At 42.2% G+C, this 17,597-nt stretch overlaps 1 protein-coding gene across 2 annotated transcripts in view; it reads right to left on the bottom strand.

Annotated features, from left to right (window-relative positions):
• LOC311146684 (solute carrier family 12 member 7-like) overlaps positions 1–16,413 on the bottom strand; it is a 99,215-nt gene extending 82,802 nt beyond the window's left edge. The window contains exon 1 of one of the 2 annotated variants that reach the window (XM_084183215.1): positions 16,112–16,413. In XM_084183215.1, the coding sequence (XP_084039341.1) occupies positions 16,112–16,229 (118 nt within the window). In that variant the 5' untranslated portion in view covers positions 16,230–16,413. The remainder of the gene's footprint in view (positions 1–16,111) is intronic. The other variant, XM_084183216.1, reaches the window with a different exon arrangement.
• Positions 16,414–17,597: the final 1,184 nt, after the last annotated feature.

Genomic DNA, 17,597 nt, shown 5'->3' with positions numbered 1-17,597 from the left:
TTCCTAATAATTGCTCCCACAGTTGATTTCTACAAACCAAGCTGCTTACCTATTGCAGATTCAGTCTTCCCAGCCTGGTGCAGGTCTACAATTTTGTTTCTGGTGTCCTTTGACCGCTCTTTGGTCTTGGCCATAGTGGAGTTTGGAGTGTGACTGTTTGAGGTTGTGGACAGGTGTCTTTTATACTGATAACAAGTTCAAAACAGGTGCCATTAATACAGGTAACGAGTGGAGGACAGAGGAGCCTCTTAAAGAAGAAGTTACAGGTCTGTGAGAGCCAGAAATCTTGCTTGTTTGTAGGTGACCAAATACTTATTTTCCACCATAATTTGCAAATACATTCATAAAAAATCCTACAATGTGATTTTCTGGAAAAAATGTTCTCAATTTTTCTGTCATAGTTGACGTGTACCTATGATGAAAATTACAGGCCTCTCTCATCTTTTTAAGTGGGAGAACTTGCACAATTGGTGGCTGACTAAATACTTTTTTCCCCCACTGTATGTTGGTTGGTGATACGGATTCGGACATGTCCTTGCACTTTGAAAAGCGATGATGTTGAGGTGAGTGAAATAAGTAAAACAGCAGATGTATGTTTGGTGTTTTTGATGTTTGATAATTTGAAATTTGGGGAAATCGCTCGCAGATTAGCAAGTCCTGTCATGATAACTTGGTTGGTACTGGCGAGCACATCAGTGGTGGAGCTCGAATGATCGCTCTTGGTCTCATGGAAATAGTTGCAGTGTTTAGCTGTATATAGTCAGCTAACTATACTGAACAAAAATATTTAAAAAACACAACATGCCACAATTTCAAAGATTTTACTGAGTTACAGTTCATAAGGAAATCAGTGCATCTGTTGGTCATTTACCTTTTTTTTAAAAGGTAGGGGCGTGGATCAGAAAACCAGTCAGTATCTGGTTTAACCACCATTTGCCTCATGCAGCACGACATCTCCTTCGCATACAGTTGATCAGGCTGTTGATTGTGGCCTGTGGAATGTTGTCCCACTCTTGAAATGGCTGTGCAAAGTTGCTGGATGTTGGCAGGAACTGGAACACGCTGTCGTACAAATCGATCCAGAGCATCCCAAAAATGCTGACATGTGTGACATGTCTGGTGAGTATGCAGGCCATGGAAGAACTGGGACATTTTCAGATTCCAGGAATTGTGTACAGATCCTTGCGACTTGGGGCTGTGCATTATCATGCTGAAACATGTGGTGATGGCAGCGGATGAATGGCACGACAATGGGCCTCAGGATCTCGTCACGGTATCTCTGTGCATTCAAATTGCCATCGATACCATAACCCGACCGCCACAATGGGGCACTCCGTTCTCAACGTTGACATCAGCAAACGCCCTACACATGGTCTTCAGTTGTGAGGCCTGTTGGGCATTCTCTAAAACGACATATGGTAGGGAAATGAACATTCAATTGTCTGGCAACAGCTCTGGTGGACATTCCTGCAGCCTGCATGCCAATTGCACGCTACCTCAACTTGAGACATCTGCACATTTTAGAGTGGCCTTTTATTGTCCCAAGCACAAGGTGCACCTCTGTAATGATCATGCTGTTTAATCAGCTTCTTGATATGCCACACCTGTCAGGTGGATGGATTATCTTGGGAAAGGAGAAATGCTCACTAACAGGGATGTAAACAAATTTGTGCACAACATTTGAGAGAAATAAGCTTTCTGTGCATATGGAACATTTCTGGGATCTTTTATTTCACCTCATGAAACATGGGACCAACACTTTACATTTAGCATTTATATTTTTGTTCAGTGTAGTTGGTTGTTTTGTCTTGTTTCTACCGATGTAATTCATATGGAAACGGCCAAAGCTGTTTGCTATAGCTAGCTAGCTAGTCTGTCAGGCAAGAAAAGTTGTGTGTAGCGGTAAATTTGGGTCAACCTCAGTTGTCACTTTCACTAGCTAGCCATACAGACAACCAGCTAACTAGCCACTGAACTGAAGGCTAGAGTCATTCGTGTTAATCTGTTGGGTTTAGGTTATGGTTTGTCACGTTTGCTTGGTGCTGTTATTCATAGGCTATACATTGCCTTGTTTTCCTATTATTTGACAGCTTAGATGTTGTGTTAGGGTAGGTGCCCGCGCAGTGGAGCTCATATGATGAGTTGGATATTTGTTTACATAGCCAGCTAACAAGTTGCTTGTTTTGTCCTGTTTCTACCGATGCAATTCATTTGGAAACTGTCCCAGCTTAGTAACTAATCAGCTAACATTAGCGAACTCTGTAGTTAGTCTGTCAGGCAAGAAAGCAAGAGTTGATTGGAGGAGAGAGAGAGACACTTTTGTTTATTATCTATTTCACTTGCTTTGGGAATGTAAACACATGCTTCCCATGCTAATAAACCACCTTAAATTAAATTGAGAGCGAGAGAGGGGAATGGGAGGCGTGTAACTGTATAACATAATTTATTATGGAAACCCCTTACTAGGAAGAGAGTATGTGTATGGTTGAGAAAAAGAAAGAAGAGGAAGGAAGAGAGGGAGAGTGATTATCTTCCTAACCACAATTGTATCCTATTTGCTGCTCCTATCTCACTCACTCTGTTCCTCTAGGTCAGTGAAAGTGAGGGAAGTGATGTGGAGAGTCAGGGAAAAGCAGCAAAAGGCAGGGAGGAAGAGGAGTTAGAGATGATTGGAGGGATAGAGATGTGGAGCGCGGCTCGAGGAGTGGAGCGAGAGGAGAAGAGGAGAGTGAAGACGAGGGAGAGTAGAGAGGAAGTGGAGAGTGAAGAGGAGGGTGGGAAGAGTGGAGGGAGAGGAACATGGAGAGGAAGAGGAACATGGAGAGGAGAAAGAAGGGGGACACACAGCCTAGGCCTAAAGTGATAGTGGCTTTGGAGTTGCTTTTAAAAGTGGTAGGAACATATCTGTTCCAGAGCTTGTAATGGATTACAAGAAGAAAACTGGGCTGGGTTGACCATCTTGACCAACTGAGGAGCTATTACAATGTTGGACACACAGGCAGAAAATGGTGGAAGTATGTGTTTTGGGGGGGGGTGCTCAACTTTGACATCATAAATGTGTACATTGTGTGGGGGACCCTGCAAAGGTCCATTCCCAGAAACCGCAGGCACTGGCCCTGAAGGCATTCAAAATGCAGCTTCTGCATTCACTTTGTGATATGGCTACAGTGGCAGGAAGAGGGGGAACCGGGGCGTGTGGTCCGGGTTGTAACTCATAATTTGAAAGCAGCTGAAGTTTGAAGGGCACAAGAGAGGGTGTGTGGTGTGCATCCGGAGTGGATGCAGGACAAAGAGTGGGAGATGTGTAGAAACCTCCGTTGGGTGCTCTACGTGTTCTGTGCCACTTTGCAGGATGGGGCCATGCTTCCAGAAGTTCCATGACATGTTGTAGGCTAAATGCAAACACTAAAGTGACAGTGTGAAGCAGATGTGTTTTGTATCCTCTCTCTATCTAATACTTGTTGCATTCACTGAAATGGTGTCAAAGTAGGCTACTATTTCTACATTTTGTGTCAGGCCTGGTCTGTACTACATCTTATTGAGAGAGATTATCGACATTTTGAAATAGTCTCTGAATACTTGTTTGCATTTTTACATTTGTTACAGAAGTAAGAATCGTCGTCAATCAAATAGCCTACTTTGTGTGGGTTGTGAAATACTTTCTGAATATTGTCCTCTGGTCACATTTCGGATAATTGTTTTAATATTTATATGTAAATCATATTTATAAGTATAATATATTATACTTGGTACATTTTGAGTGAGTAATTTAGTCAAATGTAATACAATTGAAATTATCTAGGGTTTTTTGTTGTGTTCAGTGTTAGTTTTTTGATAGTGTCTACACAATGGAAGACAAAATTACTGTTATTCCAATTGACATGAATGTGGTGTAATATTAAAAGGTTGTGCTTTTAAAACTAAGTTAACTTGTAATTGTTATTTGTTCTTTGTTTTTGAGCTATGTCTGTTTGTTTGAAATGTGTGAGAAAATGAGCTTCATCTTGAAAATTCTAAGTAATCTACAGCAGCATTCTAGAAGTTCTACTGGGGTCTAAAGGGTTAAATCGAAGCGCACTATAGCTTCCAGACCCTACTGGATTGGCTGTTGATACATAGCACTACCTAGCCTGCTTGCTAGCACCCACATGAGGGTGGAGCTACCGGGGTTATCCAAATTATTGTGTTATGTGGAAATTGGGCATGACATAGTGTTTACACTATACAAGCGGCACTCACCTAGCCTCACCCTCATGTGGGTGCTAACAAGCAAGCTAGATAGTGCTACGTATCAACAGTCATTGTCAGCCAATCCAGTAGGGGTTGGAAGCTATGGTGAGCATCGATTGGTCACTCGCATCAAGATATCGCAGAGGATTTGCATAAAGTTCAGTTTTCCACAACTTTAGTCACGGCCTATTCAGCTCCCTCACCCATGCTCGCGTCGCTCAACGGTCCCGCAGCCCACTCCGCTTCTCTCGCTTTTCTTCCATTGAAAGTGAATGGCTTCCAATGTTTCACCGTGCGATGCGGCTGTATAGGGTGAACGCACTGTAACACTTAAATATAGCCTAAATATTTGTAATACATTTGAAAAGTTAAATTACCTTTTATGTTGGGCATAAACACAACCAGTCACAATATTTTAAACGGATTAGGCTACTTCAAAAGTCACCTGTAGGCTACCTGCACATCAGGGTTTTTCCCATCAGGAAAATGTGGCACGAGACCGCAGCATTTTTTACCGGACATTTGAGAAATGTACCTACTGGGTGCGTAACCTGATTAGGGTGTCGACCCATGGTGCTCAAAATGACAGAAACACATTTAGATTAGGGTAATTCATGGAAGTCATGTAGTAACCAAAAAAGTGTTAAATAAATCAAAATATATTTTATATTTGAGATTCTTCAAATAGCCACCCTTTGCCTTGATGACAAGCTCAATTGGTAGAGCATGGCGCTTGTAACGCCAGGGTAGTGGGTTCGATCCCCGGGACCACCCACATGTAAAAAATTTATGCACACATGACTGTAAGTCGCTTAGGATAAAAGCGTCTGCTAAATGGCATATTATTATATTAAATGACAGCTTAGCACACTCTTGGCATTCTCTCAACCAGCTTCATGAGGTAGTCACCTGGAATGCATTTCAATTAACAGATGTGCCTTCTTAAAAGTTAATTTGTGGAGTTTGAGCCAATCAGTTGTGTTGTAATAAGGTATACAGAAGATAGCACTATTTGGTAAAAGACCAAGTCCATATTATGGCAAGAACAGATCAAATAAGCAAAGAAAAACTCAATACAGTTTCTTCAAGTGCAGTCGCAAAAATAATCAAGCGCTATGATGAAACTGGCTCTCATGAGGACCGCGACAGGAATGGAAGACCCAGAGTTGCCTCTGCTGCAGAGGATAAGTTCATTAGAGTTACCAGCCTCAGAAATTGCAGCCCAAATAAATGCTTCACAGAGTTCAAGTAACAGACACATCTCAACATCAACTGTTCAGAGGAGACTGTGTGAATCTGGCCTTCATGGTCGAATTGCTGCAAAGAAACTACTACTAAAGGACACCAATAAGAAGAAGAGACCTGCTTGGGCAAAGAAACATGAGCAATGGACATTAGACCGGTGGAAATGTGTCCTTTGGTCTGGAGTCTGGTTCCAATTGCCGTGTCTTTATGAGACGCGGTGTGGGTGAACGGATGATCTCCGCATGTGTATTTCCCACCATAAAGCATGGAGGTAAAAGTGACTATGCATAGATAATAAAACAGAGGATAGCAGCAGCGTTTGTGAAGAATGTGAAGGAATGTACAGTGAGGGAAAAAGGTATTTGATCCCCTGCTGATTTTGTACGTTTGCCCACTGACAAAGAAATTATCAGTCTATAATTTTAATGGTAGGTTTATTGAACAGTGAGAGACAGAATAACAACAACAAAATCCTGAAAAACGCATGTCAAAAATTTTATAAATTGATTTGCATTTTAATGAGGGAAATAAGTATTTGACCCCCTCTCAATCAGAAAGATTTCTGGCTCCCAGGTGTCTTTTATACAGGTAACTAGCTGAGATTAGGAGCACACTCTTAAAGGGAGTGTTCATAATCTCAGCTTGTTACCTGTATAAAAGACACCTGTCCACAGAAGCAATCAATCAGATTCCAAACTCTCCACCATGGCCAAGACCAGAGCTCTCCAAGGATGTCAGGGACAAGATTGTAGATCTACACAAGGCTGGAATGGGCTACAAGACCATTGCCATGCAGCTTGGTGAGAAGGTGACAACAGTTGGTGCGATTATTCGCAAATGGAAGAAACACAAAATAACTGTTAATCTCCCTCTGCCTGGGGCTCCATGCAAGATCTCACCTCATGGAGTTGCAATGATCATGAGAACGGTGAGGAATCAGCCCAGAACTACACGAGAGGATCTTGTCAATGATCTCAAGGCAGCTGGGACCATAGTCACCAAGAAAACAATTGGTAACACACTACGCCGTGAAGGACTGAAATCCTGCAGCGCCCGCAAGGTCCCCCTGCTCAAGAAAGCACATATACAGGCCCGTCTGAAGTTTGCCAATTAACATCTGAATGATTCAGAGGAGAACTGGGTGAAAGTGTTGTGGTCAGATGAGACCAAAATCGAGCTCTTTGCCATCAACTCAACTCGCCGTGTTTGGAGGAGGAGGAATGCTGCCTATGACCCCAAGAACACCATCCCCACCGTCAAACATGGAGGTGGAAACATTATGCTTTGGGGTGTTTTTCTGCTAAGGACAACTTCACCGCATCAAAGGGACGATGGACGGGGCCATGTACCGTCAAACCTCCTTCCCTCAGCCAGGGCATTGAAAATGGGTCGTGGATGGGTATTCCAGCATGACAATGACCCAAAACACACGGCCAAGGCAACAAAGGAGTGGCTCAGGGAGCTGAAGGTTCGAGTTGCCAAACGTCAGCCTCGAAACCTTAATGACTTGGAGAAGATCTGCAAAGAGGAGTGGAACAAAATCCCTCCTGAGATGTGTGCAAACCTGGTGGCCAACTACAAGAAACGTCTGACCTCTGTGATTGCCAACAAGGGTTTTGCCACCAAGTACTAAGTCATGTTTTGCAGAGGGGTCAAATACTTATTTCCCTCATTAAAATGCAAATAAATTTATAAGATTTTTAACATGCGTTTTTCTGGTTTTTGTTGTTGTTATTCTGGTCTCTCACTGTTCAAATAAACCTACCATTAAAATTATAGACTGATCATGTCTTTGTCAGTGGGCAAACATACAAAATCAGCAGGGGATCAAATACTTTTTTCCCCTCACTGTATGTGTGTGGCAACAATATGCATGTGTGTGTGTGTTGTAGTGTCAGTGAGTGTACATCAACCTTGTGCAAGAGAGTCAGTGAAAACAATACGAATAAATAAATAAAAAATAAGGGGGTCAATGTGAATAGTCCGGGTAGCCATTTGATTAACTGTTCAGTAGTCTTATGGCTTGGGAGTAGAAGCTATTAAAGAGCCTTTTGGTCCCAGACTTGGCACTCTGGTACCGCTTGCCGTGTGGTAGCAGAGAGAACAGTCTATGACTTGGGTGGCTGGAGTCTGACAATTTCTAGGGCCTTCCTCTGACACCGCCTGGTATAGTGGTCCTGGATGGCAGGAAGCTTGGCCCCAGTGATGTACTGGGCCGTTCTCACTACCCTCTGTAGTACCTTGCGGTCGGAGGCCGAGCAGTTGCCATACCAAGCGATGATGCAACCAGTCAGGATGCTCTCAACGGTCCAGCTGTAGAACTTTCTGAGGATTTATTTTCAGCCTCCTGAGGGGGAAGAGGTGTTGTCGTGCCCTCTTCATGACTGTCTTGGTGTGTTTGGACCATGGTCCTTAGTGATGTGGACACCAAGGAACTTGAAGCGCTCGACCCGCTCCACTACAGCCCCGTCGACGTGAGTGGGGCGTGCTCGGCCCTCCTTTTCCTCTGCCCTTCATCCCATCATGCTTAGGAAGAAGAGATCTCAGGACTTTGAATTGGGGGTCTCAAAGGAGCATGGGGGAATAAAAGGGTGTGAGTGTATGTCTGTGTGTCTCAGTCACCAGATCTCAACCCAATTGTACACTTACGGGAGATTCTGGAGCAACGCCTAAGACAGTGTTTTCCACCACCATCAACAAAACATCAAATGATGGAATTTCTCATGGAAGAATGGTGTCGCTTCCCTCCAATAGAGTTCAAGACACTTGTAGAATTTATGCCATGCCAAGGCTTATTAAAGCTGTTCTGGCGGCTCGAGGTGGCCCAACGCCCTATTAAGACACTTTATGTTGGTGTTCCCTTTATTTGGGCAGTTACCTAAATCTCCCTTCCAACAGGTAGAGAACAGTAGAGTTCTACTGATTCACAGCAGGTTAATACTTGACAGAGGAAAGGTATTCTGGCAGTGACTGCCACTGTGAAACGCAAGGCTGAGAAACCTCTAAAGATAAGACTATCCATATTGATTTCACATTAATCATAGTCTTCACCCATGAAGGGAGGGAGAGCAACAGAGAGAAAGATAGTGTGAAACAGAGGGCAAGATACTGAATGAGTTGAGTGAGTGAAAGAGAGAGAGAAAGGGAGGGAGAGAGACAGAAAGAGAAAGATAGAGGGCCCACGACCTGGTGCAGCAAGGGTACCGAGAGAGGCACGAGCAAGAAGACAATGGCGGAAGCTGAGATGGAGCTTGAATCGGTTGGCGGTGGAAATGAAGAATAGACTTTTGTCCAAAGAACTTGAAAAATAAGCTAAATTGATGTGGGAAAGGAAATGGCTAGTGTTGCTAATTCCCCATCATATCTGGTAGGAGTATGTTCTCTGGGATTATGCACGTCCGACTTGGTAAACCCATTGAAGACATCCAAAGTGGTGGAGAAAGCGTTGGGTAAAGTTAAAATCACGAGATGTGGGCTTGTTCAGATTTTCTGTGTGTCTGAGGAGCAGAACAAAAAATGGGTGCTGGAACTCACTCAATTTGGAGATTATGATGTGTCCTGCTTTGAGATACGGAGCAGGGCACCTATTGAAGGAGCAATTTCTGGAGTTTCGTTAGAAGTTGATATTGATATACTAAAGAAAATTCCTGGAGTGGTTGATGTAAGCTGGATGAATCATGTGGTTAATGGCAAGAAGGAGAAGAGTTTGTCAGTCCTTGTGTTTTTTTTATCTTGAGTCCCTCTCGATCCGAGTGCAGCAGGAAAATGTGTATTATCCTGTCAGAGCCTTTATATCCAGGCCTTTGCAGCGTAAGAGATGTAAAATGTTTGGCCATGTAAAAAGTGTCTGCAGACAGAGGGAGCCGAGATGTGGGTCATGTGGTTAAAAATCACTTTGATGGAGACTGTACACTGAGTGTACAAAACATTAGGAACACCTGCTCTTTCCATGACAAACTGACCAGGTGAATCGAGGTGAAAGTTATGATCCCTTATTGATGTCACCTGTTAAATCCACTTCAAATCATTGTAGATGAAGGGGAGGGGACAGGTTAAAGAAGGATTTTAAAGTCTTGAGACATGGATTGTGTGTGTGCGCTATTCAGAGGGTGAATGGGCAAAACAAAAGATTTAAGTACCTTTGAACAGGGTATGGTAGTAGGTGCCAGGCGCACAGGTTTGAGTGTGTCAAGATCTGCAACGCTTCTGGGTTTTTCACGCTAAACAGTTTATCGTGTGTATCAAGAATGGTCCACCACCCAAAGGACATCCAGTCAACTTGACACAACCGTGGGAAAAATTGGAGTCAACATAGGCCAGCATCCCTGTGGAACGCTTGACACCTTGTAGAGTCCATGCCCCCCTACAAATGGAGGCTGTTCTGCGAGCAAAAGGGGGTGCAACTCAATATTAGGAAGGTGTTCCTATTGTCTTATACACTCAGTGTATAGCCGAAGAGAATTGCAAATGAATAGGGTTGTAACTGTGGTGGAGAACATGAAGTGACATCCTTGGAATGCCCAAATACGGTGAAAAGAGATGGAGGTGGCCAAAATCAGGGCAGTTCAGTCTAGCCCTGTTTATACCTGGTTCTAACATGCGTCTGTTGTCCTAATCTTGTCCACATTCTAATTGTGCCCACATTTGTTGAATAGTGTAGACAATCAAAAGACGCATTGCGATCCGATTGTGATTAGATCTTCCTGACCACCTCCGGCAGTAGACGAAGACGCATCTTGTAGGGATATCCTGCAACTGTAAACGAATCCTGACAACGGAAGTGTATACATTTGGCCATTGTCACAGGCCAGTTGAGGTAGAAATTATATGACAACAATAGCCTACCTCTACAATTCATCCAGAATGAAGATCATGGTCTTCATTAGAAACCAAGTGCCTACTGGCACTGTGGTCGGATGCCACAGTCCAATCAAAATTAGATCACACATATATAAAATCTATTTATGATGATAGATCATCCCGAATGAGAGAAAAAGGGTTCCCCCCATTCTCACGTCCAATGCCAGCACAAAATCAAATATTTGAAAACATTGTACAGAAAGACCAAGGACTGTAATAGCAGGAGTAGGAATGGGAGAACCCAATGCCCATTTTATTCAGAGCTGGACGTGGTATTGGGTGACCATAACACCACCCGCCCATCGTTCTATCTTGACAGTGCTGTGGCAATATTGAGGGAAAGCTGCAGAGCGCGTTAGAAACTTTTTTTGTATTGTGAAAAGTCTAATTCAGTTGCTATATCAGATATGAAAGTAATACAGTGGTATTATAATACAGTGGCTTGCCTATGGAAATGTTACATAAGTCCACTTTGGCTAGATCTAAAAAGGTACAGGTGGAACATTTGGCCTACATTATACCTTGCTAAACAGCGCATTCACAAAGTTTCTAACCCCTTCAATTTCTTATGTTACGGCCTAATTCTAAAATTGATTAAATAAATAAAAAGTACTCGATCGACACACAATACCCCATAATGACAAAGCAAAAAGTTTTTGAAATTTTAGCAAATGTCTTAAAAATAGGAAACTAAAATATCGTATTTACATAAGTATTCAGACCCTTTGCTATGAGACTCGAAATTGAGCTAAGGTGCATCCTGTTTCCATTGATCACCCTTGAGATGCTTCTACAACTTCATTGGAGTCCACCTGTGGTAAATTCAATCGATTGGACATGATTTGGAAAGGCACACACATCTATATAAAAGGTCCCACAGTTGACAAGCGATGTGGCCGAAGGAATTGTCCGTAGACCTCCAAGACAGGATTGTGTCGAGGCACAGATCTGGGGAAGGGTACCAAAACATTTCTGTAGCATTGAAGATCCCCAAGAACAAAGTGGCATCCATCATTCTTAAATGGAAGAAGTTTGGAACCACCATGACTCTTCCTAGAGCTGGCCGCCAGGTCAAACTGAGCAATCGGGGGAGAAGGGCCTTGGTCAGGTAGGTGACTAAGAACCCAATGGTCACTCTGACAGAGCTCCAGAGTTCCTCTGTGGAGATGGGAGGACCTTCCAGAAGGACAACCATATCTGCAGCACTCCACCAATATCAGGCCTTTATGGTAGTGGCCAGACGGAAGCCACTCCTCAGTAAAAGGCACATGACAGCCCGCTTGGAGTTTGCCAAAAGGCACCTAAAGACTCTCAGACCATGAGAAACAAGATTCTCTGGTCTGATGAAACCAAGATTGAACTATTTGGCCTGAATGCCAAGTGTCACATCTAGAGGAAACCAGGCACTGCTCATTACCTGGCCAATACCATCCCAGCGGCAGGGACTGGGAGACTAGTCAGGATCGAGGGAAAGATAAACGGAGAGTACAGAAAGATCCTTGATGAAAACATGCTCCAGAGCGCTCAGGACCTCAGACTGGGGCGAAGATTCACCTTCCAGAAGGACAACGACCCGAAGCACACAGCCAAGACAACGCAGGAGTGGCTTCAGGACAAGTCTCTGAATGTCCTTGTGGCCCAGCCAGAGACCGGACTTGAACCCGATCGAACATCACTGGAGAGACCTGAAAATAGCTGTGCAGCGGTGCTCCCCATCCAACCTGACAAAGCTTGAGAGGATCTGCAGAGAAGAATTGGAGAAACTACCCAAATACAGGTGCGCCAAGCTTGTAGCGTAATACCCAAGAAGACAGAAGTTTGTAATCGCTGCCAAAGGTGCTTCAACAAAGTAAAGGGTCTGAATACTTATGTAACTGTGATATCCGTTTTTAAAAAACAGTTTTTGCTTTGTCATTATGGTTATTGTGTGTAGATTGAGGGGAAAAAACAATATAATCAATTTTAGAATAAGGTAAATGTACTTTACACTTGTCATGCACTGTGCTCTTCTGTTGCGACTCCATCATTTGCATCCGTCATTTGCATCCGCAATACATTTGTAGTTCAGTTTAAATTCTGTAATGCTAGTATATCAGTCTATAAACCCTCTGAGTGAAAGAGACTCCGTTACGGAATTATCACTAATCAATGATTTGGAGGAAACCAAACCACGGTCATTCTCCCAGAATGTCGCATTATTTTTTCCTTTGGTAGGCTACCGTTTAGGCCTATACTAAAAAAGTATCTGACTCCTGGAATATAATGCAATCCTTTTCAGTTGTATTATATTCTGTGAATCTTTGAGCATTTTCCAGGCATATTGCTAGCAATAAAGTGCAGAATATGTCCAAACTGATGCGTAAAGGCACATAGCTTTCTGGAAGCATGAGCCAATATGATGTAGGCTACAATACAAAAGGACTCTATAGGCTACTTTTAGATTTACACTTTATTCCTTTATAAAGCCATAGCATTTGCTTTACATGAGTACTCCTTTGCGCTTATTGATTGCCGCTTTTATCCATTTTCATAATTTGACCATGTGACTTGCTATAGGTTTTCATATTAGAGGTTATTCGAAATACAAAACTTTTGGTACACTTATTCTTCTTGAAGTTGCACTATGCAGAAATGGCTCCGTCATTTCCTGGTTGCTAAAACTAATAGTTTGCCTAATTTCAGTCTGTGACAAAATAAGCTAGTATAGTGTAGAGAATCATTGTACCATCTAAACCACTGTGAAATATATTTTCCATAACCAAAAATATTGTATTTTCTGGTGTACAAAACCGAAAGTAAAAGATGCAAAAACAAAAAACTTAAGGGAAGCATAGAAATAGCGCAAATAGAACAGATCTACCACTTCTTAGACTTGCTTTCAAGTAGAATGATAGATCTATAACTCACATTTGTATGTGAAATTTTGTCGGGTCGCCCAAAAAGTTACATATTGCCACTTTAAGACCTGCTTAAACACAACCAATGCAAGCAGGCCTAAAAAGCTGGTTTACTGTTTACAGGAGGATATATGGAATAATATATATTTTTATGGTTGTGGACAGGTCGAGGATATCGGGAGAGTAGCCTATTACTTTCAGTCTTAAATAGTTGGATATCAAATATAGGCTGTAATGATGATTGTAAAACTACTGACTATAAAAGTGTGCAGTTTTCTGTTGATTTATACAGCTTGTGTCATAAGGGAGATCCAAGGCAGGTTGGATTAATTTGCATACAGGGAAGGACAAGGGAATCTGGTTACAATACAAACATAGTGGGCAGTTAAGAGACATTTTATTACCACGTGTAGACTCAACAAATTTGGACAATCTTAATCGGATGACAACAACCACATGTTAATGCAAGGTGAAAGCACAGCTTCTGTCTCCTATGTGGAGGCGGTAAAAAAAGAGTAGAAAGAGCAGAAGATCAGATGTCAGGGGATAATAGTGGAGCTACACAGCAACATGCACCAAGCCCTGCATGTCACCAGCAAGATCCAGACATTCTTCACTTCATGTGAAGAAAGTGGACTTTGTGTTATTTAGGCCTATAGAAATGGTGATAAACGGAACTGCACAAGCGGAAAATAATTCAAGAAAGATCTACATCATTGTTTCTGCATCTTAACTCTTTCTGGGATTAAAGGGATTTTACATCTGACGAGCTACAGTTGAAGTCGGAAGTTTACATACACTTAGGTTGGAGTCATTAAAACATGTTTTTCAACCACTCCACAAATGTCTTGTTAACAAACTATAGTTTGGGCAAGTCGGTTAGGACATCTACTTTGTGCATGACACAAGTAATTTTTCCAACAATTGTTTACATACAGATTATTTCACATATAATTCACTGTATCACAATTCCAGTGGGTCAGAAGTTTACATACACTAAGTTGACTGTGCCTTTAAACAGCTTGGAAAATGTCATGGCTTTAGAAGCTTCTGACAGGCTAATTGCCATCATTTGAGTCAATTGGAGGTGTACCTGTGGATGTATTTCATAGCCTACCTTCAAACTCAGTGCCTCTTAGCTTGACATCATGGGAAAATCCAAAGAAATCAGCCAAGACCTCAGAAAAAAAATTGTAGACCTCCACAAGTCTGGTTCATCCTTGGGAGCAATTTCCAAATTCCTGAAGGTACCACGTTCATCTGTACAAACAATAGTATGCAAGTATAAACACCATAGGACCACGCAGCAGTCCTACTGCTCAGGAAGGAGATGCGTACTGTCTCCTAGAGATTAACGTACTTTGGTGCGAAAAGTGCAAATCAATCCCAGAACAACAGCAAAGGACCTTGTGAAGATGCTGGAGGAAACGGGTACAAAAGTATCTATATCCACAGTAAAACGAGTCCTATATCGACATAACCTGAAAGGCCGCTGCTCCAAAACCGCCATAAAAAAGTCAGACTACAGTTTGCAACTGCACATGGGGACAAAGATCTTACTTTTTGGAGAAATGTCCTCTGGTCTGATGAAACAAAAATAGAACTATTTGCCCATAATGACCATCGTTATGTTTGGAGGAAAAAGGAGGTGGCTTGCAAGCCGAAGAACACCATCCCAACCGTGAAGCACGGGGGTGGCAGCATCATGCTGTGGAGGTGCTTTGCTGCAGGAGGGACTGGTGCACTTCACAAAATAGATGGCATCATGAGGAAGGAAAATTACGTGGATATATTGAAGCAACATCAAGACATCGGTCAGGAAGTTAAAGCTTGGTCACAAATGGGTCTTCCAAATGGACAATGACCCCAAGCATACTTCCAAAGTTGTGCCAAAATGGCTTAAGGACAACAAAGTCAAGGTATTGGAGTAGCCATCACAAAGCCCTGACCTCAATCCTATAGAAAATGTGTTGGCAGAACTGAACAAGTGTGTGCGAGCAAGGAGGACTACAAACCTGACTCAGTTACACCAGCTCTGTCAGGAGGAATGGGCCAAAATTCACCCAACTTATTGTGGGAAGCTTGTGGAAGGCTACCCGAAACGTTTGACCCAAGTTAAACAATTTAAAGGCAATGCTTCCAAAAACTAATTGAGTGTATGTAAACTTCTGACCCACTGGGAATGTGATGAAAGAAATAAAAGCTGAAATAAATCACTTTCTCTACTATTATTCTGACATTTCACATTCTTAAAATAAAGTGGTGATCCTAACTCACCAAAGACCGGGTATCTTTTACTAGGATGAAATGTCAGGAATTGTGAAAAACTGAGTTTAAATGTATTTGGCTAAGGTGTATGTAAACTTCCGACTTCAACTGTACATGAAGTACTGTCAATGCGTCCCACCCTCTCAGGCTCCAGAGCCGGGTATTTGAGTTTTCGAATTACTGAAGAAGTGGGAATGTATATATTTTTATTAATGTACATTTTCCCTTACACGTATTAAATGTACTTTTCTCTTGTACATTTTTTGCATCCCCGTTCAGTTGGTGACGACAATACACCTTTAAGTGAACTTCGCCATAAAACCCAGAGAAGAAGAGAGAGAGATTGAAATTGAGTTGAGAGAAAGAGAGAGAAATGGAGGCAAGGAAGATCTCAGGAAGCCCTCGCTTGTTTTTGTTTTCATCTCAGGAGTTGAAAAAAGTTCATTTGTCTTAAAAGGTATACAACTCCTTAGACCAGAGAAAAATTAACAAACAAAGCTATATCATAATTCTGTAAATCATGGGCCAAGGTAAACTGAACATGTTCTGCTGCTTTGCTTGTCTGAGCGGGTCGTGAAAACGTCAACAGTAAGTCAACAGTGTGCCCTCACCTGAGTAGGGTCGTCGTGGAGAAATGTCTTCCTCATCTTCCTCTCTAAACACACGCTCGAGAGTTGACTTCCCGGACCCGCCATCCTCCACAGGCACCACAGTGAAGTTGGTGGGCATTTTATCCCCTCACTGCATTGGCTCTAGCCTGAGAAAGTCAACTTCTCTAGTCCCGCTCTACATCTCAAGGCACAGTTCGATGTGCTCTTTCCTATTACGTCTCTCAGCAATATCGCTTAAATTCTGCCCCCATGTGACCAGGTTCTCTCCAAATAAGGAGTGTTCTGCAACTCCTCCCTCAGGAAAAATCCTTTTACACTCAATTTCTCCCCCCTCTAGGCTATAGTATTTACGACAGACAATACTCATAATGTTACAGCAGGCACCTCCTCCTGAAAATCTTGCCCTTCCTTTAATGAAAAGAGCCCTCTATCTGTATTTATTCTATCTCTATGTTTCCATTTACTTGTCGATTTTTAGAACGTTCGCATAGAAAATAGATGTGACAATAGCATGCTACTTTCCGTTTCCATTTAACTATTGACGATAACAAAAAACTGCTGCACGTATTGATGTCACATCAACAACAACAACAAAAAACTACAGTAGCTAGCTTTCTATCCAATTGGCGACAGATTTTCATGTTTATATTCTGAAATCCGCATAAAGAAAATATGCGCATTTTCCCACCAGTGTTGTTGTTCCATCAAATGGACTTGTTGCCGATAAAACTCAGTGCGTGATGACGTGGAATACGCAACATGTAATTGTTCCCTTAAGTTTTAGTGTACCGAATAAAAATCTAAAGTGCAATGTGTTTCCATCGCATTTTCAACTCTAACGATAGTTTTGTCACCCCAAAAAAACTGTTGCGTTAAATAGCAAAGGTGTCTACTCTGGCCTTGGCACATGCTGTAGCCAACAGCTCACAGATAGCCTGCATGTGCTGGTAGGCTACATGATGACATGATTATGGATAAGAGTGAGAATATTTTTGTTCATCATAATTTATTTCATCTGTAGCCTAATAAACTGCATGCTTTCCCGGGTCGTAGTGGAGGACCACACCATATCATCAAGTGACTCCAAGTTTACTTCGATATGATGATTATTATATCAGTATTTGCACATAAAGGCATTTCCACAATAATTTCTCGCATAATTCATTTTACAGACACAAAAATATCCCACCATGTCAAACAAACAAATGATCTGTCGGCCTAAAAACTGTGGATGGAAACGTGGTTTATGTCGAATAAAAATCAAGTGGTTGAAGTTGTTCCATTACCCATTTCGGCAAATTGCGCATTAGGCCTAATAAATTAGCAACAGCCTGCAGCCAATGCTCTCCCACCTATATGTCATGTCTCAGGCAACACGCAAAAGCCAGCACGTATAGAATGCAATAATTGACTAATATTTGCCATATTCTAATAATTATCATGTGTCAATGTTTCGCCACAGTCCTTGCCATGGTGAAACTTGCAA

Source organism: Coregonus lavaretus (assembly GCF_964263955.1).
Source record: "Coregonus lavaretus genome assembly, chromosome: 19".
NCBI lineage: Eukaryota > Metazoa > Chordata > Actinopteri > Salmoniformes > Salmonidae > Coregonus > Coregonus lavaretus.
Note: the sequence above shows the minus strand (reverse complement) of the source record. Positions and strands in the feature narration are given on the sequence as shown.